The 22,376-nt window shown below is 46.0% G+C and overlaps 2 protein-coding genes across 2 annotated transcripts; one reads left to right on the forward strand and one right to left on the reverse strand.

Moving 5' to 3' along the window:
• TRIAP1 (TP53 regulated inhibitor of apoptosis 1) lies at window positions 1–1,873 on the forward strand. Its single transcript, XM_084217145.1, has 2 exons — window positions 1–183; window positions 872–1,873. The coding sequence occupies exons 1-2, from the start codon at window positions 37–39 to the stop codon at window positions 953–955; spliced, it is 231 nt and encodes a 76-aa protein (XP_084073271.1). The 5' UTR covers window positions 1–36; the 3' UTR covers window positions 956–1,873.
• Window positions 1,874–3,194: 1,321 nt separating this feature from the next.
• On the reverse strand, window positions 3,195–4,893 carry COX6A1 (cytochrome c oxidase subunit 6A1). Its single transcript, XM_084217250.1, has 3 exons — window positions 4,710–4,893; window positions 4,282–4,421; window positions 3,195–3,465 (listed from the first exon to the last, which is right to left on the reverse strand). The coding sequence occupies exons 1-3, from the start codon at window positions 4,813–4,815 to the stop codon at window positions 3,385–3,387; spliced, it is 327 nt and encodes a 108-aa protein (XP_084073376.1). The 5' UTR covers window positions 4,816–4,893; the 3' UTR covers window positions 3,195–3,384.
• Window positions 4,894–22,376: the final 17,483 nt, after the last annotated feature.

The following is a 22,376-nucleotide window of genomic DNA, read 5'->3' on the forward strand; positions in this document are numbered from 1 at the left end:
CCGGCCCGGCCCGGCCCGTCCGGCGCGGCCGCCGCGATGAACAGCGTGGGCGAGGCGTGCACCGAGCTGAAGCGCGAGTACGACCAGTGCTTCAACCGCTGGTTCGCCGAGAAGTTCCTCAAGGGCGACAGCGCCGGCGACCCCTGCGGGCAGCTCTTCAAGCGCTACCAGCTCTGCGTGCAGGTGCGTCCGCCCCGGGCCCTTCGCTGCCTGCCCCGAGCGTCCTTCCCCTTCCCACCGCCGGCCCGGTACCCCCGGCAGCCTCAGGCCTCAGCAGAGACCCCCACACGCAGCGCTGGGTTTGTCTCGCCCCGTGTCTGTCGGTCATGACACGGAGTGTTTTACAGGCGTCTCCTGTTTTTATTGTACACGACTTCTTAAGGCGGATCTGTAGAGGCTGCAGCACGTTTCTGTCAGACCGACTGTAGTTCAGTGAGTTCTCAGTACGTCCTTCAGCAGCTCTCACAGTGAAACTTTATTCAAACCAGCCTTTAAGACTACTTTTCCGAGATCACTTGTTTTTTTAGATTGTTTCTATTCAGACAACAAGCAATAGGACAAGAGGTTACAGACCTAAGCTGCCCCTGGGAGGTTTAGTTGGACATTAGGAGGAATTTTTTCACAGAAGGGTGATCAGATGTTGGAATGGGCTGCCCAGAGAGGTGTAGTCAGTGTTTAAGGAGAGCCTGGGCATGGCCTTGGTCTGGGTGACATGGTGCTATTACTCATGGGCCATAGGTTGGACTGGATGATCTCAGAGGTGTTTTACAGCCTCACTGATTCTGTGGTTCTGTGTTTTATACCAAAGATAGCATCATGAGGCCCTATAAAGAAGTGCTGAATTTAATTAATTTGGTTTTCTTCTTTTCAGAAAGCAATCAAGGAAAAGGACATACCCATTGAGGGCCTGGAGTTCATGGGCCCAAGTAAAGGAAAAACTGAGAACTCCTCTTGACGTTGGCAGTATGGGGGGAGTCATTAACAGGAGCCTTTGGACTAAGCACCATCACCAGGTGTGCCACAGGTGCCACCTGGAGAAGACCTTTGTTAACTGCTTTCTAGGAAGTGACAAATGTTCTCTGCTTGTGAAAACGAACAGCTAAAAGAAAAAAAGAAAGACCGGATCATGTGGTAACTGCTGCCTCCTTGCCAGTGAAACTTGGTGGTGGTTCAGCATCTGACAGCTTAAAAATCCATGTGAACTTCCATCTGAATGTACTCTGCAGTGGGGGAATGCTGGTTGGAGTGGGCTGGGATGGGTTCTTTGTGACTGATTTCTCTTGCTTATTTATATAACACTTGAAAGTGTTTAAAAAGAATATGAAGGGGGTTGATGTACTTGCTGTCATCTCTATGCTGCTGAATTTTGGTGATGAAATTAGTTTCATGTAATCCTGAAGGGCTTAAGCACTGTTTTGTGTCAGCTGCAGAGATGGTGTAAGAGCCCTAGTGGACCTGCAACAGCTTGGCTAAAATAAATACAACCAGGTTATATTTTGTTCAAGTAGGTAACTGTGCAGTAGAGTCTGACTGTGCCCCCTAGGAGGGATGGAAGTGCCTGCTCAGCAGCTGAAGAGAAGATTCTTAATGCAGAGGTTGCTTCAGCCTTTTCTGAGGTACTGACATATCCATGAACTTGGAATTCTCTCTCCTTTTAGCATTACACATTTCTGTGGCTTGATCCTCACACAGGGATGGGGCAAAGCTTGCCCCTCTCCTTACACCAACACAGGGGAAAGATATTATGGACTGGGGACGAAAGATAACTTCCTAATTCTAGAATTACAGTGAGGAAAAAAGAAAGCTTCACTCTCTGCTTTTAATTACTACTAAATATTTAAAAGCTTTACTGAAAAAACAACCAAACTAAAAAGGCGTAGTTCTCCAATGTTACAGCTGGTCTGCACCACAGCCCCTCACAGAGCCCAGACCCTGAGTCCTGTGGGCCTTGTGCAGAGGATCAGGAGCTGCTGCAGCCTGAGGCTGTTGTTCCTGTGCCAGTCACAGAGCCAGGTGAGCCACACTCCTGTTCTCAGGTGCAGAGAGCTCCTACAGTGTCAGCACAGGGCTTAAATATAGCACTGAAAAAACAGGCTCTTGGCAAAGTGCAGCAGGTCTAAGGGAAGGATCTATAAATAGCATTTTGGAGACAGTTGATTCTGTAGCTTTTCTTTTTTAAGGCATAACACAAAACCAGTTTGCTTTTCTATGATCTTCATGTAGGGCTAAATGTAATGTGACTTTGTCAGCTTTAAAACAACTGTGCCCTTCAGTGCCTTGTACTTTCAGCACAGGAAAACGTCTCCCAGCAATCTTTTACTGCTAAGCAGACAAAAAAAATCACATGGAAACGGGGGGAAAAGCATCCTGCAGTGCCACTGTGAGATTCTCTCTTCCCATCCATCACTCCTTTCAACAGCAAGATGCCAAAGCAGCTGCTGTGTTCTGCCTTTTGGGAAGATCCACGTTAATGACACCTGAGATAGAGCTCAATGCCCAGCTGAGACAGCTCACATTGTGCAAAAAATATAGAAGTTATAGTAAGAACTGGAACATGGTTGACTTGCAGTGAGCAAAACCTTGAAAATGGAAGTTGTAGTGGCACAGGCTCAGGCTGCTGGCTCACTAATCCCTTCTACTTCAGGCAGCTTCTGCATGACACAGTCCATGCTATACAGACACAAGCAGTAGAACCAAAATTGTGTTTTCTAATGCAAAACCTGTGTGAGAGACTTTGTACAGACTGCAGCTTTATGGAAAGCAGAGTGGTGAGCAAGATAAGTGCTGATGTACCTGAAAATTTGAGAGCTGAAGGTGAACAGTGAGAAGGCAGAGCTCAGCTCAGCATCTTTGCTGCCAATCCCTGTGCCAGAAAGGACCAAGAGAAAATCACCTTCATGACTGTTAATAAATATTGCAAGAGCTGATAATGGAGAATGTGCTTCAGTATATATTGAATATTAATCTAAGTATCTGTTGTTCTGGCTGTGAGTTTAGAGTCACATCAGTTAAACCAGACATGAAGAAAATGAGATTGTTTCATGTCCTATGCCAAATGCATTCCTGTTGTGTTACCATTCAGGCAGTCAAACCCCTTTGCTCCTGCACTCTGTCCTGAGGGAAACCTTCATGCTTTATGCAAGCACTGAACTGAATAACTCATAAGGATTCAGGTAAACAAGTCAAATCCCAAATTCATGTTCAAAGTTGTTTATTTAAAGGGCCCCATCACAAGTACACAGGGGGGCCACAACACCACTCAGCTTCCTTACAGAAGAAACACAGAGTTTCTGAAACTAGGACCCCAGAAATGATGGCTCCCACTCAACATTCTGGTTCAGGATGGGGAGAACTGAAGTTCTGGTTGTTGGCAGGATCTTGGTTTTAATCTTCATAACCAGTAGGGAGAGGGTTAACGTGGGGGTTGTGAAACAGAGTTTTATTCCCATCACCCCAGGGGAAACGCTGTTGAAAGAAGAAAGAAAATAAGCCAGTGGCAGCTCCTGAACAATCCCTAGAAGCACCTGAAACCAAGAACAGTACAAATTCAAACATCAATTCTCCCAGCCAATTAGTGACAGGACAGGAGGAAATAGCCTCAAGCTGTGCCACAGAAGGCTCAGGGTAGACATCAGGAGGAATTTCTTCACAAAAAGGGTTGCTAAACTTTGGGACAAACTGCCCAGGCTGCTGGGGTCACCATCCCTGCAGGTGTTTAGGTACAGACTGATGTAGCACTTAGTGCCCTTGTATGGTCAAGAGGGTGGAGATCAGTCAAAGGTTGGACTCCAGTCTCAGAAGACTTCTCCAACCTAAATGATTTTATGATCACACAGCTTGACAGGCTGGTGAATTAAGCAAGCTGGCTCACAGGATGTAGGAAGCAAGAGCTGGAAAACTCTTGTCTCCCTTAGCTGGGAGCCACAGTCTCTAAACAGCACAATCTTTGCCCTTAAACACTGTGCTGTATTATGAGGACCCCAATTTTGAGTATTTGGGATCTCCACCACTACATTTAGATCTGTATTACTTTAAGTACAGCAGCTCTAGGACTGAAACATTTTTCAGCACGACATAGAAGGATCACTGTGGGGTGGGGATCGCTGTGAATGTCACGGGTACTCCATCAGAGCTGTGACAAACTCTCACTGCCTCAGAAACAGCCGTGAGCTGCTATCACAGCCATCTCAAGTAGCAGTGGATAGAGGTGCTGTGGCAGTCTCAGAGGGAGCTCTGCGGCCGTGCCGGAGCAGAGGGCCGTGACCCGGCGGGCAGCGGTACCTTGGTCCTGATGCGGAGGTGCGCGTAGGGCACGAACTCGGGCCGCTCGTGCTCGTGCTGCGCCTTCAGGTAGCAGTTCAGCATGCACACGGCCACGCCGGGCAGCGCCACCACGAACGTCAGCGTCTTCCACATGCGGGCTGGCCGGGACAGCGATCGGAACAAGCACGGCGCTCATTAGCGATGCTGACCCGACAGCGCCTCACCGCAATTAGCGCATTAACGAGGCGCTAATGAACCCCGCGTCCGAGCGCGGGCGCCCTCCCCGTTTGTAACAAGGATCCGGGCTCACGGTTCGAGCCCCGGCGGGGGCTCCCACCGAGCGCCTGCCATGCCCCGTTCCCGCAGCGAAGGGCACCGGCTGTCAAGGGCAGCGCCGCGCCGGCCGCGGGCCCCGGCTCCGCCCTCGCCCCGCAGAGCCCCGTTACCTCCGCCCTCCTCGTGTGCCGCGGCCGCCGCCAAGCCGCGCGCCGGCAGGGAGCGCGGGGCGGCGGCGCCGAGCAGCAGGCGGGACACCCGTCCGAGCGCCGCCATGTCCTCGTGTCCGCACAGCGGGACCGGAACCGGAACCGCGCCGGGCGGAACCGGCGGCAGCAGCGGCCGCGCTGACCTTGAGCGGAGCCGCCCGCGCGCACGCGCCGCCGGGCGCGGGAGGGGCGGGGCAGTGACGTCAGCGCGGTGCGGGCTGAGGGGCGGCCCGGCGCCATCTTGATGCTGAGGGCGGAGCGGGCCCGGGCGGGGCTGGGGGAGCTCGGCCCGGGGGCGGTGACAGGGACGCAGCGTTATAGAGATGGACTCGCTTAGCTTGGAGGTGACCTCGGAGAGCGTCGTGTCCGTCCTGTGACCGAACGTTACCGTGTCAGCCCGACCATGGCACTCAGTGCTGTGCCCAGTCTTTCCTTAAACACCCCCAGGGGCGGTGATTGCACCACCTCCCTGAGCAGCCCATTCCAATGGCTGATCACATTTTCTGTGGGGAAATTACTCCTCGTGTCCAGCCTTAACCTCCCCTGGTGCAGCTGGAGGCCGTTTTCTCCTGTCCTGTTGCTATTGCCTGGGAGAAGAGGCCGATCCTCACCTGCCTACATCCTCCTGTCAGGTAGAGAGTGATAAGTAGTTCAGAGAGAAAAGTCCTCGGGCTGTGGGGTCAGGGAGAGTGCTGGGGAGGTCCCAGGCATGAGGGGATCAAAGGGCCCCTCAAATGCTGCAGTTCTGTTACCACCAATGTGTTTTTAATTACATGGATTCCTGGCATGATTCTACTGAAATAATAACATCACTTGAATAAACACAAGACCTCCAGAAAAAAAAAAAAAGACAAATATCTAGGTTCTCTTTTAGTTCTTTATCGGGGCCTGGTGGTTGGCTGTTTGACTTTTGGTGTACATGGACAGTACATTTTTCAGCACTTCAAACCCCACAGCAAAATGAGAGAATTCCCATGTGCATATAGAAACTATAATAGTAAAAAAAGCAAAGAAACTGAGCTTTTGGGAAGGACAATGGTAGGGGCTGGTCTGAGAGGAATGACATGAAGGAATTGTGTTTTACTCCAAACAAGGTTGCTGTTGGAAGGAGGAGGTTGCTTGGTCATGTGCACACCTCGGTCCCACGGAATTGGTCACTTCTCTGTTGCCAAGAGCAAGGAATGCAGCCTGGCATGGCTGTAAGATGGTGGGGAGATGTGTTTGCTGCTGGGGGACAGGATTTCTTTACCCATTTTCAGCTGGAGCAGGGCTTGTGTCCAATTTACTGTGTGAATGTAATCTGGCCAGGACCTTGGAAGGCTGTTGTGAAACACACCTTAGCATAAGAATATTGCTCAGTTATTTACTTTATCTGGGCACTGTGAACTGTTAAAAGTGCTTTGGTTTCTTTGTTCTTCTATTATGTTTTGAAATTACAATTACCTCTTCCAGTACTTTGCTTTTGTACAATTTTATTTAATAAATAGTTTTAAGGACCTCTTTGTTTCCATACTGAAAGAAGTTATTCCCAGGTACTGTGTGTACCTGCACAAGTGTTCTGTCATCATGGACAAGATGCATTTTGTACAAAACAGCTCTCAAACCACTGGGGCTTGCCATGTGCACACACACCTGCTCTGCTAAATCCACATTGGAGGGAGATTTTGCTTTTCCACACCTTCATCCTTTGGGTTCAGGCTTATGAGATATCTAAGATATTAGACTTTTAATATAAAAGGAATTTGCATATGGGGTTTTGGGGGAAACAGAAGATCTGAGAATTATGTGGTCAAATATTTCAGAGATGAAACTACGTTCTGTATCCTAAAGCAAATTTGTAGCGGGAGCTATATAAACAAAACTACTTTTGTTTGTAGCAAAAAAAACTTTAAGTAAGCAACAGACAGTAATGTTTATGGACAAAAGAAAACAAAGAATCAGCAAAATAAGCAAACATCTGTCTAGGATGAGGAAAAATTCTCTCTAAAATAGGTTTGTGAGCTGTGCTGCTGCTGCAGCTGCCTCAAAACACAACATGCAAGTTTTAAACAGGAGGTGAGAGTAGCCAAGTTTTGCTTCTCCCAGGTTCTCCCTGACACCTTTACTCCTCTGACAGTCTGGAAAATGCCCTTTGGAGAAGGCTGTAGTGGCACCTCTTAGCACAGCTGCCCCAGGAGCCCACCCATGTAGCTCTAAGGGGCTGGTGGAGAGCAACTGGAAACGGGGATGAAGTCTGTCCTGAACCTGAGAGTGGTAGCAGGTTCATTGCAGTCTGAGTTACACTGATTTAAAATGGGTCTGCCTTAGTCTTCATCATCCCAACAGCTGTGATTAATCTCTGTATGAGGTGTATCAGGAGTCTGGTGGGTCTGATTCACATCTTTAAATGTAAATTAGGAGTGGCTGCTGGGAGACACAAAAGATTCCATAAGAATAATTTATTTTAGCTGAGGGAAGACAGGCAGGTATTGAAAGAATCCTAGATATTTTAAGAGTATGGTGAATAATGTTTTGATGTAGTTGTATGAAATGTGTTTAATTCTACAATATGTGATGGTTGTTACCACTGTGATGATTGCAGTCCTCCTGACAGCACATGTTTTTACAAAGCTGTGTGGAAAATGAGGGAACAGTCAGCTCTGGCTCTGCATCTGTGCCTGAATTATTGACCCATGGCATGGGAAACCCTTTTGTACTCAATACTGTGCCTTGCAGAAAGGGTTCCAGGTGGGGTTTTCCCCCAGCTGACCTATCTGAGGGCCAAGAGCTCATCACCTTTAAAATGGCCTAAATCCCACATTTAGAGAAATTTTAGTCAGGTACATTTTTACAAAAGATCCAGCATTCCAGGGACTTTTTGAACATAGAAATGCTACAGAGCTCTGAAAAGGGAGGGGGGAAAATATATATTATGTATGTATGCATGTATTTATGCATGCATGTCTATAAAGTGGCAGTAGGCAGTCACAGAGTGAAAGCTGTTTCAGAGTAGTGGTGGGACATGTGGAGATCAGGCCAGAACTCCTGGAAGCTGACTTGGCTGCCCAGTACCAGTCTCGTGCAGCAATGACATGTGACACTTTGGATCGTGTCACTGTTCTGTTTAGCACGATTTGAACGACTGCAGTGAGCTGGTGGAGGTGGAGTTCAGTAGAGTTGGCACACTACAGTGAGAAGGAATGTTTGTAGTGCAAAAGCAAGCTCAGGTTTACAGGGACTGTGCACAGAAATGTTGTGGGAGCAGAAAGCTTTGGCTTTCAGGTAACGGCCCTAAATTTAGTGAGTTTAGTGGAAATTCATTCCACTCTGATACCGAATCAAAGGCCACTTGCCAAAGACTCAAAGACCTTCACCTTCCTTTCCGTTACTTTTCCCAGCTGCAGCGGCGGGTGGCAGAGCGAGGGCGGGATAGGGCGTGAGTCAGGATGAGCTGGGAGGGAGCTGCCGGCGGCGCCCGCAGCAATGCCAGCCCGGCCCGCCTGGTGGCAAACTGCTTTCGCTGGAAGTACCTCCGCTCGTCAGGTCTGGGAACAACAAATGCGCTCTCTGGGACTGCTGTAATCTCATCCCCGCGCATTTTCGCGTTTTCATGGCCCTGCTCATCCCTCTCGAATAGCAATATTGCTTCCATCAGATACTGTCTTAACAAACGCGGAGTCCGTGCTGCAGAGATAGCGTCTGTGTCTCAAACTCCACAGAGTTTCTGGGGGTAAAAGTTTTCTTCATCTTCTCCCTGTAGTCCTGGAATGGTAGAAATCAATATTCTGACATCTGTAAATCCTTTGTTCCCCTTTTCACCAAGGCTTTATCAGCTTCGGGAGGGAGGAATGGGGGTGTTGAGAGAGCCATTGTCCCTTCTCTCGGGAATGATCTGGAACTACTATGCAAATCTTCATTTGAAGACCCTGGGAACTGAGGGAGGGCTTTAGCTGCGAGCTCAGTGGGAGGGGAGCTCTGAATCCCTGCTCACACACTCCTGCCTAGTGCAAGGAGCTGGGAAGAGTCTTTTGAACGAGCAGAAGAGACATTTTGTGCTTTGTGTGCTCCTGTGAGGCTTTGCACTCTTTATGTCTCCTGTTTTGTGCCTTTTTTTCTGCCTACTTCTTCTAAATGTTTGCATAAGAATTGGGGGCGGGGGTGGGGGGAGAGATCCAAGAGCTGCGATTAGCAGTGATGAAGTCAGAGGGGCGCAGGGTGCAGCACCACTCCTGCATCCCTCTCACACCCTGGGGTCTCCCCCAAGCAGTGGAGCAGCTGCAGTGGTTCTAACACACCTACATCCCGATTGCTGGCATTAGCATATGGCACAGGCACAGATTCAGTAAAGCAAATGATTCAGCTGGTCAGGAGTAGTGGAGTAGAATAATTTGCAGTTCTGAAATTATTGCACAGCAGCCAGGTCTTGTCTTACAGGGGCAAAGACCCACAGAGCAGAACCTGCTTTGTGAAACCCTGTGGGCTGTCCTGGCTTGGCTCCGAGCTCAGTGTCACCTGTTTTGTTTTAGGGCAGGGTCACACGAACTGCCAAGTTTCCTGGAAGTTATGTTGGGTACTCCGTAGGCCTCATGGAAGGGGAGATATCCTGGCCTGACTTCACAGCCACATGGATGGACAGGAGAGTGGGGGAGGGACAATTCAGATGCATATCTAGGCATTTTTGTGTTTATAACTACTGTAAAGTTAGTCATAGTCTTCTTGATTTGCTGACCTTAATTTTCAGGTCATCTGTCTCTTCATTGTGTTTTCAGACTTTGAGGGGTTTAATACTCCAGAAAACTAAAATTTACTTTTGAACAATGACAGCCCTGGAAAATGTACCACTACTCACTCTCTCCCGGACAGCTGAGATGTGACCACTTAAAAATCTCACCTTCTGTCAAAACTGTAGGAACACATGCCCTGAGCCCTGATTCTGTGTTACCTCCCACGTGAAAGCAGTGTAAACCACTGGTGTTTGTCCTACAAGTACTTTACTGCTTGGTGGAGGGAAAGTGCTCCACAAGCTTGGTCTCATCTGCACAGCTGGGTCTGAATCTGCTCTCGTTTTCCCTGTGTAACTCTAGCATGACTCAGCTGGCTGGGGTGAACCCCGGGGATTGTGCTAGCTGGAAGCCAGCCTGGACATGCCCTCTGGCTCCTGTAAGTGCCCCCAGCACCTGTGCACGCTCCTACCCATGCAGATGCTTTTCTGAGTACACTTGTTTGCATGAGGACTGGTGTGTGAATGCACATTCTTCTCACCCACGCCTCACATACGCATGCAAACACACATCCTCGAGTGCACACAGCCATTCCCTTTCTCTCATACACGTTTGTGCACATACACAGACCTTTTTGAAAGCTCCTGTTTTCAGAAAGGTTTTATTTATAGATCCTGCCTGGTTGTGAATGTGAAAGAGAGAAAGCCCCACAGAGGGTTCCTTTCATGTGTAAATCAGCCTAGGCTGAGAGCATTGGGGTCACTGAGAGGAGGATTTCACTCTTAATTACTCAGAGAGAAGGCAGGCAGGGGACTTTCTCAAACTAATAGGGTTGTTCTCTGCTGGGGAAATCAGCTTGAGACGCCCAAATTTCTCTTGCATCAGACTTCGGGCTCTGATTCACAGGCCTCTTCTGCCAGTAGCAAGAGCTGTCTATGTGGCACTCGGAACAAACAGTTCAGCTTCCAAAACAGCTTACTTATTAAAGATGGTTATGCTCACTCTACTAATTGGGTGTTCTTTGTTGGCCAATGGAAGAGCTGACCTAGCTTGCTTTGGTTTTATGCTGCTTTTACTGACAAAGATATTAGTCTGTGATACATGTATCTGTGACTCCATCCTCAGTATTCTTTCAGACCTGAAAACTCACACTTCTTTGTCAAGTAGAAAAATGCTGTCCAGATTAGTCCAGTGAGCAGGACTCTGAATTTGAACTTGAAACCAGCACTGAATTCCCAGTTCAGCCACCGAATGCCTTTGCATCCTTAGCTGTGGAATGGAGAAATCTCTCTGGAATGGGGCTCTTAAAAATAAAAGTCAATATGTATTGTGATACTCTTGGTAATAAGGCTGTGAATGCCAAGGTAGATGGGTGTGTCTGAAGAGATGTGTCTTTTTCCTGGGATGCAATACAAGCACGGGGATTCCTCTGCTGAAGTAGAATTGTCACCTGTCATCTCTGGTCATAAAACTGAGTCTGAAAATCTACTGCAGAGGTGAGACAGTCCCAAGACACTGAGTTGTCTAGAGGGACTTCAGGACCTGCTTGGACAGCCACACACTAACAGAAAGTGTAGCTGTCAGCAGCTGCAGGGAAGAAATCTGTGCTGTCAAGTGCATACTCATACAAGCATGTGAGTGTGCACTTACATGTTTTAACTTCACTTGACAAAATTTACACCTTCTCATCTGTACCTCCTTTTCATATATGGCCTCAGCTTTTCTGAACAGGAAATAAATGCATTGAGGGCTGAACATTACCAGCCCATGCACAAATAGCCTCCTGGGAGCCTTGATTCAGGATTCTTGGAGGTGTTTTAGTTCAGCTTGCCCTGGAAGGTGGAGGGGTTTGTCTGGGAGCACCTGTTTGAAGATGCTGGCTCATAGTGGTGGGTGCCATGGGCAGATGAGGTCAGCAGTCTGAAGTATCTGCAGAGGTCAGAGGGAAATGAATGGGTCATTTCTTTTGCAAATGAAGAGCTGCAGAGTGGAGCAGCCTTGGCAGAGCCCAGCATGTGGGTCCAGGCTGTTCCTTTTATGACCTGATGGAAATGGGGCCCAAAAGGACTTCCCTGATGGAGTTCTGTCTCCATTAAACAGCCTTTGTTATCTTTCCCTCCTGCAGCATGCACTGGGTATAGAACAGGGATTGGGGGTTATCCTGGCTATCAGCACACTCAAGAGGATGAAGGTTTTATGGCTGCATAGAAAACCTTGGGCTGCAGGGTATCCTTATTGCCTTTCCAGAAGGCAAGTCTTAGTTTAAGATGTAGAACACATGTATATTTCTGCTTTAATGCTCCTTTTTAACCAACCTACACTAAAATGAGTAAATCCAAGGGCTGCTTTAAAATAATGCACATAACTGACTAATGGATTAAAAAGCCTGGATTGTGTTCTTCATTCTGGTGGTAAATTTTCAGTTACTCTGCAAAGCCCTATGAATGCCTATGCCTCACTTTTTCTGCAAAACACTGGAGAGAGATAGTGTTGTTTTTTGGGGTTTTTTGGTAACATCTTGAGGATTTGGGGTACAGGATGCTTTATATATACAAAATATCACTGTTAGCACTGTCTGTCAGTGAAATCTCTTTTAGTCTACTTTTATGCAATGTTACTTTCCCTGAATTGTTGATTTAGAATTAATTTTAATGTTATATAAACAATGTCAGTTCTCTCTTGCCATTTGCCATTTGCTATTTTGTTTCTTTGCAGACCACCGGGGAACTCCTTTAGCTCTGACATTGTAATGGGAGGTGGAGACACCTCGAGGAGAAGGTCAAGACAGACAACAGCAATTACAGTCAATAACATCCTGCCTTGCCTCGATTACAGGTTGGTGTGTGATCTGTGCATGTCATCTTTCCTATGTACAGGTATTTGCAATGAGGCAGGACATGAAAATAACTGGCTCCTTTGTAGGAGCTCTATGAGCAGCTTCCTATTATTATCTTTGTCTTTTCACAGCTTCAAATAGAGTAGGGCAAGGTGGGTGTTTTAAGGGAAAGCAACTAAGGTTGGAGTCAATGTACTCAGGGTTTTCCCTCACTGCTGTCATGCTATGGCCATGACAAGCAGCTAGAAGTTAGAACACTCCTAGGACTGCCAGAACTTACAATAAAGGGAAACATGAACTTATGTTTAAATTTTACTTCTCAAACTCTGCTGTGTATGAAGGGTTGTTTTTTATGGCTTTCATCTCTATTTTCCTTTAGAAACTTCAGAAGAGTTATACACCCTTCAGATCTGTGTTGATGTGTTTTAAATGTATGATATGGAGCACATCCACTCTCAGCAGGTTGCAGGAAGGGGCCATAAAATCATAACACATCTTTGGAGGGGTAAGCTTGTTCTTTATTTCCTAGAAGCACCAGCCAGGTTTACACCACTTTATGTAGGAAGAGCTGCAGGACAAGATGAATGTTCCTGAGGTCTCAGAGACAATTTCATGTTTGGGGTAAGGCTGAGGGTAGCTGTGGAGCCTGTGTCCAAGCAGTAATTTGACAGCAGATATGGGCACACAGTAGTGCAGGCTCTGAAAATCGCAGAAGCCTGCTGAGTTATTGTGAGCTGGAGGAGCTTTTCTGTTTGTGGGCACATGGGTCTGCCTGCCTCACGTTGTGCAGACATAACTGAGGCATAAAGGAGGCTGGCAAATTGCAGAACAGAGATGGAAGTGGGAACAGGGGGCTGAAGAAGAAAAGTTACTCTGACAAAGGGCTCAAGCCTAGTCGTGAATTCCTAGCAGGTTCTTGGTATTTAAATGAAAACGTTTGTCAAGTAACATACTGATTTAATATGGGAATCAGATAGATATCTGCAAAGGTTTTGTGGTTTTTTGGTGTGATTACAAGAGATTTAAGAGAGCAAGCAGTTTTATTCTCTCCCAAGGTATGTATTTGTTCATGTACCAAAACTATAAAGGGCAGGCAGTATAGATGACAGCACACAAAGTGAGGCACAGGTGATACATGTAATGTTTCTACAGATTTGGACTGATTGCAAATAAAGCATGTAATGTGATTTCCTTCTGGTAGTGTCTGACCATACCATCAACAGCCTTGGTGAATTATCCAGGGCCTTGCATCAGCTGCACTTTGCTACACCTGGCTGCTGGTCTGTGTCCCCTGTGCCACAGACCCATTCCTCTTTTACCTGGGCATTTCCATTCTGAGCAGCACCTTTCTTGGACCCTTCATTATGTCCTGTCACTGCACTGGGACCTCAGTGTCATCATGTAGTGCCTTGGCTGTACTCAGCAGTGGCTGTGATCAGGCTGCATGTCTGTGCTGTGCCTGTCACCAAACTGCTGGGACAGATGCCTTCCACAGAGCACTGCCAGCAGCTCTGTCTGGGCTCTGTGTAACTCCTTTTTGGTTCCTGTCAGGAACGTAAGAGGCTCTGCACAGCAGCTTGGTAAGCAGTCTCACTACCACACCTCTAGCTGATGCACAGGCTTGTAGTATTTTTAGATTGGACTGTCATTTCAAATTTGGTTTTGTTTATTTGTTTAGGTTTTTTAACTTTCAAAAACTTTTTCTCAGATCCTGAACCATTCCTATGCTGGTGCCTTGTGAGTTAGGAAGGACTCACAAGTTTTTGATGGATGTGTGCAGAAAGTAGCTACAGGGTTGGTCATTCCTGTAAATCATTGGACTCTTCATAAATTTAATTCTGGGCTTTTCCTTAAAAGCCCTCTCCCAAACTGGACACAAGACAATGGACACCAGCAGGCACAGCTCCCAGTGACTAGGATATTGTCACATATCCAAAAGCCTGGTGGGAGGAGCAGACATTAGGTCTGAATTCATCCTGGCAGGGAGATTTGGCTGAGAGAGAAGGAAAAGAAGGTCAAAGGCAGCTCCAAGGAAACGGCTTTGGTTTAAAATGTTTCATTAGAGTTTTCACACTGGAAATATAAAGCACAAGAATACAATTACTTGGCAGAGAAGCCACATTTAGTAACAGTCCTGTATATTTTCAGCGCTCTATATGGAAGGACACATAATATATCCCTGGCCACCTCAGCAAATGTATGGGTTTCTCTTCATAAATGTGGGGTTTTCCAAAATATTTTACATAATTTGGAAGGTTTTTTAATCAATATTGATAAAATATGTTCTTTTTTCAGTAGATCATTGCTCTCTACTGTATCCATGTAAACTTTGCAAAGCAGACTGAGGTGTATCAGTGTCAGTGCAGCTGGGAACACTTTTGGGATGCTGACCTCACGCTTTTTCCCTTCCCTTTTTTGATTTTTCCCAGTGTAACTCATTAAGATAATCAAAGACACCCTTTTCCAAAGGGTTAGTCTTTCCTTATTGATTCAAGAAGTTGTCTTTTTAAAGACAGTTGTTATGTGCCACTTGGGTTTTGTTGCCTCAGGAAGTTTCATCTCTCCCTGCAGGCAGGGTTGGGAGTTTGGATGGATGCAGATACCTACAAGACCTGCCGGTGCAGGGCCATGGCAGATGTCACATGTGAGGAGGTAGGAAGTGGGGTAGCAGTATGTCTTGTCTGTGTTCTTCTTTTGGCACACAGTTTCACCAAAGAGCTGAGCAACTGAAATGTCACAGAGGAATATATGGTGTGAGTGGCTTATTGTAATGGGAAGCCAGGATTAGTTTACATTTGCATTTTTTCTGGTTTAAGTTACAAGGTAAAAATGTGGAAAGGCTTACATCTCAGTGGCAGTTTTCTTTATTTCGGCCTGGAAAGAACAGACTGGCAAAACACAAGCACACATACAGTGCCCTGCAAAGGTAATTCCTTACCAGACCCTGAAACAGTTGAAGTACAGATTGTCTGTCTTGCACAATGCTAACCTCTGTTGCATATTGGTACCCAGCTTCCTTTGTCAGCACCTGGAATAATTTTTATGTTCTTCCTTGGCTGTGCTGGGCAGTGTGCTGACAGGGCTCTGAGTGCACCAGCTGATTCTGCAACCTCCTACCCCTGTCCTACAGGTTTGGCTGCCTGTGTTTGAGGTCTGTCATGATACAGTGGAATGTAATCTGGGATCAGAGTGCTGTGAGAAGAGCTGTCTGCCAAAGAGCTGGGAGAAGCCAGCTGGGGCCTCCCCACTTCCATTGGGAGCCATGGCACAGAGCTGCCCTTGTCTTCAGTCCTCATTTGGGGTGGACTGTAAGGCTGTTTGTGCCTGACTGTGGGCCTAGCTGTGGCTGATCCTGACTTGACTTCTGGCATTGCTTCAGGCCTGGCACATCCCTGTGGGCTCACTGATCTCCTGGCTGTATGTGGTCACTGTCACTAGACCTGCTCTGCTCTTCTTGCTTGCTCACTGTGTCTGTGTGTCCCTTTACCCAAGGTCCCTCTTGTCCTCACTGCCAACCCAGCTCACCTTTGCTGCTCAGGCTCCCCAAGCTCCTCTGCAGCTGCTGCTCTGCCCAGCTCCTGGCATGGACCACAGCACCTCCGTGTGTCTGAGACTCCTGGAGGGGATGGGCACTGACATGAGAGACACTATTGCTGTGACAATAAGGTAGATGTGGCATTAGCTTTGCCTCCCTTCAGCTACCTGAAAAGCCAAAGTGAAGTTCAGGTCTATCAGCACGAGCCCGGATGCCGGGAGAGCAGCCGGCAGGAGGAGCTCGCTGGACACGCCGCTGGATCGTTCCCAGGCAGTCACAGACGCATGTTTCAAGGGCATCGCTTTAGATCTGCCTTCTTGGGACTTTCTTGCAGACAAACCACCAACAGCAGAAGGCAGAGGAAACTTCGTGGTATTGCAGCCGAGCAGCCCCAGTGATTTATATTAAATGTGTTTTAGAGTTTTCTCAGCTTGTTTCTCCCACCATCATGCTTTTACCTGTCGTTATTTTAGATACTTAAGGTGTTCAGGAAGATACTGAGGATGCCTTTTAGTCTCTAGAAGTGGCCAAATGTTTTATTTTCCAAGAAAGCTAGTGTAAGATTTCTTGGACAGCATCCTAACCACGGAGTAAAGAATTCAAAAACAATGTTTGTCTTAGCATAGGAAGATATCCTCCTGGAGTCCTCATGACCTCTGAGGGGACCTGCAAGCAAAAAGCTCTGAAATGTATCAATACCACTCTGATTATTAGCCTGACAAAGTTATTCAAGCATTTCTGCCTCCTTGAATACAGTTCACCTTTGTCTTCTGTGAGAAGCGGACACAGAGGACAGTAGTAGCTCTTTTGCACAGCAGTGTTCTCATTAGTTAGGTGCAAAGTGTCACTCTGCTTCTTAGGGCCAGTCCTGCAGCCCTAAATTTCACAACCCCCATGGCCGTTCCTCTGCACCACCTTTAAAAATAACTAAGATTTTTTTTTAAGTTGGTGGTTTCTTTACTTTTGTAAGTCTGTCCCTCATTTAGTTACTAAATGGAGCTGGGTGCCTTCTGGTCCTGAATGTTGCTGTAATAATTATTTTGATTCTGAATGTGCCAGAAACTATTCTAATGCATATCAGTGTAAATTAAGTCAATAGAGATTCTTCAAATTTATCCTGGTGTTCAAGAGAATGGAATTCATGCACTTCAATTTACAGCTTATTAAGTGATCAGAATTAATGAACTCGCAATGACCTTTTCTGTTCTTGTTTACACGTTTTCTTCCTATTCACTCATAATGTACATGATTTAGAAAACGCAGAGAGTTGAAAAGGCAGCGTGTGGGTCAGATATGTCCCATGGAGCACAGCATTGTGCTTCAGGCTTTAATCATATTTTCAAAGCTGCACTGTAGAAATGGCACCTCTGTTGATGCTCAGAAACCCAGCTTGATTTTTAGAACCCTCTCTTCATTCTGAAAACTAGAAAAACATTTGTACTAAGCAACAGGGAAGGTGTTCTTCAGAGTCACTGGAGTTTAACAGATGCTGAACAATTCCTCTTTTTTTTTTTTTTTTTTTTTGAGAATTATTTTTCAGTGTAATACCATATTTCAGCCTGAAGGTTGGGAATAATACAAACCATTGGATCCATCTTTCCTTTTATTCTGAGATTTGGAAATCACTTGGGATGTCACCAAGAAAACCTCACATAAACCCTCTTTTTCCAAGACCAACTGGACGTTATTGCACTGTGATTCAGCTCAGTGTTTGAATGATGAAAATTTCCCTTTGATTTTCATTATGTTTAAGGCTAAACTTGTGAGGCTGTGTGCTCATCTGGTCATTGTTTCTCTCTGACTTCATGGTATAGGATAACTTCTAAGTGCTTCATCTGATCAACTACAAAAATTTCAGTGACTTTCTGTCATCACTGTGAGAGAGAACACCACTAATTTGTGGAAATACTAGGAAATCAAAAAGGGAGAGTTGTGAAGCAGCAGTGATTTAGGTACCGCTGCACTTGAAGGTGTGAAACAACTGGGTGATAGCTCTTGCATACCAATACCTATATCTCATCTCTCTCTATTGTTCTAGAAAAGTTATGTGAGCACACAGAAAGATGTCACCAGACAAATACAGGGCTTGTACTCGAAGTTAGAAGGAAAAAGAAACCCTGATGTGAGGGAGTTAAGGGTGCTCTGCTAGAGGAGTAATGTAAACGCACAGGAACACTGACAGTGACATTTAGAGAACCCATTTACTCAGGGAGTGGAGGTAGATGGGGCATTAAAATGCTATTGTAAGAGAGAATAAGGGATTCCTGAAGAGGAAAACGCTGCTATCACAGCAACACACACAGCCTGCTTGAGGGCATGCACGTGCCCCAGACATTGCCAGGGGAGCTGAGAAGCTTGGGAAGGTGGCATATGAGGCACATGTACAGGGGGGGCGTGAGGCTTATGGAATAAATCCCTGTATGGGAGAGCAAAATCTTCAAGGGAATGGCTGTAAATAATAAACTGCCCACAAAAAATGAGAAATAGAGGGCAGGCAGCCACCTCACCCTGAGCAACTCTGCTGATGGCTGTGGAGAGTGAGGAGGACCATGGCAGCGGATGGGAAAGAGGTTTCAAGCCATTGTGGGCTGGTTGTGGCCATGTATGACTTGCTGGAAACCAGATAAACTGGTTGGTAACTCAAGCAGGCCAACGTGGAGGCCAGGGCTGGACAGAGCTCCGAGGAGAGCCACACAAGTCACTCACCCTGAACGTGGTCCCTGCGGAGAGCTGGTATTGCTCCACTCTGTGCTGGTGCAGAGGTGGTGCAGCTCAGAGGCTATCAGGCACTCCCTGTGCCTGAAGGTACCATGCAGAGACAGGTAGCCCCTGGAAGTTGATGTATTCCTAATTCTTTACCTCTTTTGGCTTATGTACTTGCATACCAATGTTAAAAGATGAGAGACACCCTCAAAGGCAAGCACAGAGAAGTGACACAGTAGTCACTGAGGATTTGTCAAAATGGGGGGAGGAGACCCCATGGCTGCATCCAAGGAAGGCAGGCCATGCTGGATTTACAGGACTCAGCTTTAAGTACAACTGACATAAAATTCCAGTTGAAAAAAAAATGTGTCTTAATATGAGTTTCAAATACTGCTCTTTTTTTCTGAATTTGTTAGCTTCTTCTTCTTCTTCCCTTCTTAATGCTGAGTATTCAAGCCCTCAAGACAATAACTTAACAACAGTGAGTATTTCCAAGTCCTGTTTCTTTAAAAAGTTCATAAAACTTGTCACAGTACCCTAGTAAAGCTCTTTCTGCTATGCTATCTAATCCAAAGTAGTTTGTATCAGATTTATGTTCTGGCAGCTCTGTGATAAACTTGGACTCTACCACACTGCAAACACAAAAGATTACTTAAACTTGTTGTTATTGAATTTGAAGGACTCTTTTGTTTCATGGATCCACACCCTCGTAAGAAGCCTGTGGTCCCTAATGGCTCTGTACCTTATACATTTACAAACTTAGGCAAACTGGAATGAAGACATTTCCACCAGTGACAATTTAGTATTGTGGTAGATTTAGCCTGTTCTTTTTGTTAAAGCTGTGCATGTAAAAAACAAAGTATTGGAGAATTTGGTGAGGTCGGGTATTTTGACCAAAGTGTCCTTGACATGTGAAACTCAGGTTTTCTCTCTCTGACTTAAGTCTCCTTAAAGCTGATGTCTCAATTCAAAGGCTGCCCTGAAACTTTGGATCAACCTGGTAAAGTTCCTAGAGAAAAACAGTTATGGAGAAAATTAGCCGACTCTTGATTCCCCTGGTGTGAGGCCTTGCAAACTTGAGCCTGAAAACATAAAAGACTGAAACTGATGTCAGTCACACCCTCAACACAAAGATTATAGGTGTAACCAGAGGAGGAATTCATCGCAAAATCTCTCTGATCTGAAGTCAAGCAGAGCTCTGGAAACAGCTGCCAAATACCCAAGGCCAGAGACCTCTCATCCCAGGGCCAGTTCACCACCTGTGTTACCTGGGGCTCAAAAGCTTGTTCTATCCCCAGATTGTGGAAGGAGGAAAACTTACTGACATCCTTTGCAAAAAATTGGAATGTTTTATTGGTGCATTGTGTTTGGTGGGTTTTTTGGGTTTGTTTTTGGTTTGTGGTTGTTTTTTGTTTTTAATGTTAAAATGAGTCAACATTTGGCTGAAGGAATAGTAATTTTTTAATATGACTCCAGGAGAAAAAGGTATTTACTGTCTCCCCAGTTCCAAGTGAGAAGTTCACCTTATAACAGCAGATGTACCTTGGGATTGCAACTAACAGTGATTAGCATCTCTAATAGTACAATGGTCTGTACTGTCTGACTGCCCCTGGAGCAAAAAATCAGTTCAATCATTTATAATTCATCTTTAAATTACTTGTCTTGAAAAGGCTGTATATTACTGGTGTGCAACTGTGCAATCTGGTGTCTATGTTGTTTCTCTACTCATCACCATCACTATTTTACTTGTTTGTTGCCTGATTGCACTGACATTTGTAAGACATTAATGAAATTTGAGTGTTTTCTTCTAATATTATGTCCCAAACTGTAAATGACTAGCTCATTGGGACTCTGGTGGAGGGTCACTCTGCATTACTCTGAGACCTGCTGGAAGTCCAGGTGTGCACAAGCAGCAGGGACAGGCAGAGGACACGGTGAACTTCTCCGCTGGGTTTTGGTTTCAAGCCCCGTGCTCTGTGCTGTTGTGTTGTGCTGTGAGAATCCTTCAGTTCTTCTTCCCTTTGGGTCTTTAATGCTAGCAGATGGAAATCCAGCTCAACTTTCAAAAACTCTGAATAATTTATTAAGAACAAAATTGTTGGGTCTGAGAGCTGGTTCCTTTCTCTTTTTCTTTCTCCTTTTCTCTCTGCAAACTGCCTTTCAAAACCAAAGTTTCTAATTACAGGTCAGGGAGGCAGGTTTAATCACACAGCAGAGCCCTTGATGCAGCATTAGAGAGTGTTATTTATACACCTGAATTAATAGGGATGCAGCATTTCAGTTGAGAAGAATAAGGTGGTTTTCAATTTCACTCTTTTTATGTGAAACAAACCACATCAGATTCACTGAGCTTTTTGACCTAAATTATTGGGATTCTGAGTAACTAGCAAGTAGCTGCTGTGCAGAGCTAGGAAAAAAAAAAAAGCAAGAATAGACAGAGAACTGCTTACATAGCAGAGGAACAACAGAAGCAGGATGTATTGGAAAAAGCTGTATTGGAATGGAAAGAGGAAGCTATTGGGAAAACTGAAAGGGTAGAAATGCACAGATGCAATTGTCCATACCAAGGAGAGCAGTGGCATTCACAGAAGCTGAAGGACAATGTCGGTCTCTTGGTACACACTTAGATACCTCAAAATATTATGGTACTTTTAGGGCCAAGAATAGGAGAGATGGAGGTGAAGCATGTGAGGGGTCCCTGTTGCAGGGAATGGGATCCCTACCCTCTTACAGTTGCCATCAGCTTTTGCAAGAGGTATTTGTTCTGTAGTGCTGGAAAGAAGTGGGGAATCCCAAACAAAATTGTTCATGCTGTGCTGGGAGCTCCAATGTGACTGTTTTACAGCAGTACAGAGATCCATTTTCCCTGCTTGTTTGGATATGAAACTCACATTCACTTCGGACTTTCATCCAGCTTTATCCCCGTGTCTAACTTGTATATATTGGCTTCCTGCTTGGTTTCTGCTCAGAAAGTCCACTAAAATTTGTAGTGGCTTTCTGGACAATGTTTTCAGGGCAAAAAGTTGGGCTCCTGTGCCTATGCATCTGATTCTTTCAGCTGTGGAATACACTGAGATCCTAATTGGCATTGTTTGGGCTCTGAGACAGGTTTGTGTATCTCCCACTTGGCAGCTGTGTTGGGCCACATGATGGGCAAGGGGGTCCCCAACACCAGGCTTTTCCTTCTGGCAGCAGTTTTGGTTGTGGTTCACCTGTGGTGCCTGCGGGGCACCTCTCCTACAGCATGCCCTGCAATACAAAAATATCTGCCACATAAAAATCCCCAAGTGACAGAGAGGGAGGGTTGCTATGCTTTGAAATAGCTAAAATGCAGGTTCTGTGGGTATGGAGCTGAGAACAGCAGCAAGGATACCAGATCTTATGCTCAGTATGTGAGACTTGGCATGGCCTCCTAGAAGCTTTATTTTGCTGTGAGTGGTAGATTCCTAGAAACTGTACCCAGCAGCCTCTAAGCTTACCTAAGAGACAGATGTATGCAACACAGTCAGTACCTATATGATATATTACTTAAGGAAAAAAAGGTTATCTACTTATGTAAATTTACATTCACTCCCAAGATAATTTTTTGTTTGGTATACTTAGACTGTGAACCCTGTCCTCATGTATGTCTGCAAATCATTACCAGAGTGCTGGAGCAGTGTGTGTGGGGAATAGGAACTGATTCACCAGGTCCAGAGCATCACAGTGCCCTGGCCACTGAATCTCTGAGTATGTCTCCAGCAGTGTGTCAGGATCCAAAACTGGGCTGCAGGCTGGATGGAAACTCAGTTGCAGAAAAGAGGTCAGAAGCCTGAAAGAGCAGGCAAAAGGGAAGTGTTCAGCAGAGAAAGATG

The sequence above is a fragment of the Fringilla coelebs genome, assembly GCF_963513975.1.
Source record: "Fringilla coelebs genome assembly, chromosome: 17".
Taxonomy (NCBI): Eukaryota; Metazoa; Chordata; class Aves; order Passeriformes; family Fringillidae; genus Fringilla; species Fringilla coelebs.

Excerpts from the sequence above, each read along its gene's own strand:
- TRIAP1 (XM_084217145.1), top strand. The coding sequence starts at position 37 with ATGAACAGCGTGGGCGAGGCGTGCACCGAGCTGAAGCGCGAGTACGAC. Across the intron at positions 184-871 it reads GCTACCAGCTCTGCGTGCAG|AAAGCAATCAAGGAAAAGGA; the intron begins GTGCGTCCGCCC and ends TCTTCTTTTCAG.
- COX6A1 (XM_084217250.1), bottom strand. The coding sequence starts at position 4,815 with ATGGCGGCGCTCGGACGGGTGTCCCGCCTGCTGCTCGGCGCCGCCGCC. Across the intron at positions 4,422-4,709 it reads GGCACACGAGGAGGGCGGAG|CCCGCATGTGGAAGACGCTG; the intron begins GTAACGGGGCTC and ends TGTCCCGGCCAG. Across the intron at positions 3,466-4,281 it reads ACCTCCGCATCAGGACCAAG|CGTTTCCCCTGGGGTGATGG; the intron begins GTACCGCTGCCC and ends TTCTTTCAACAG.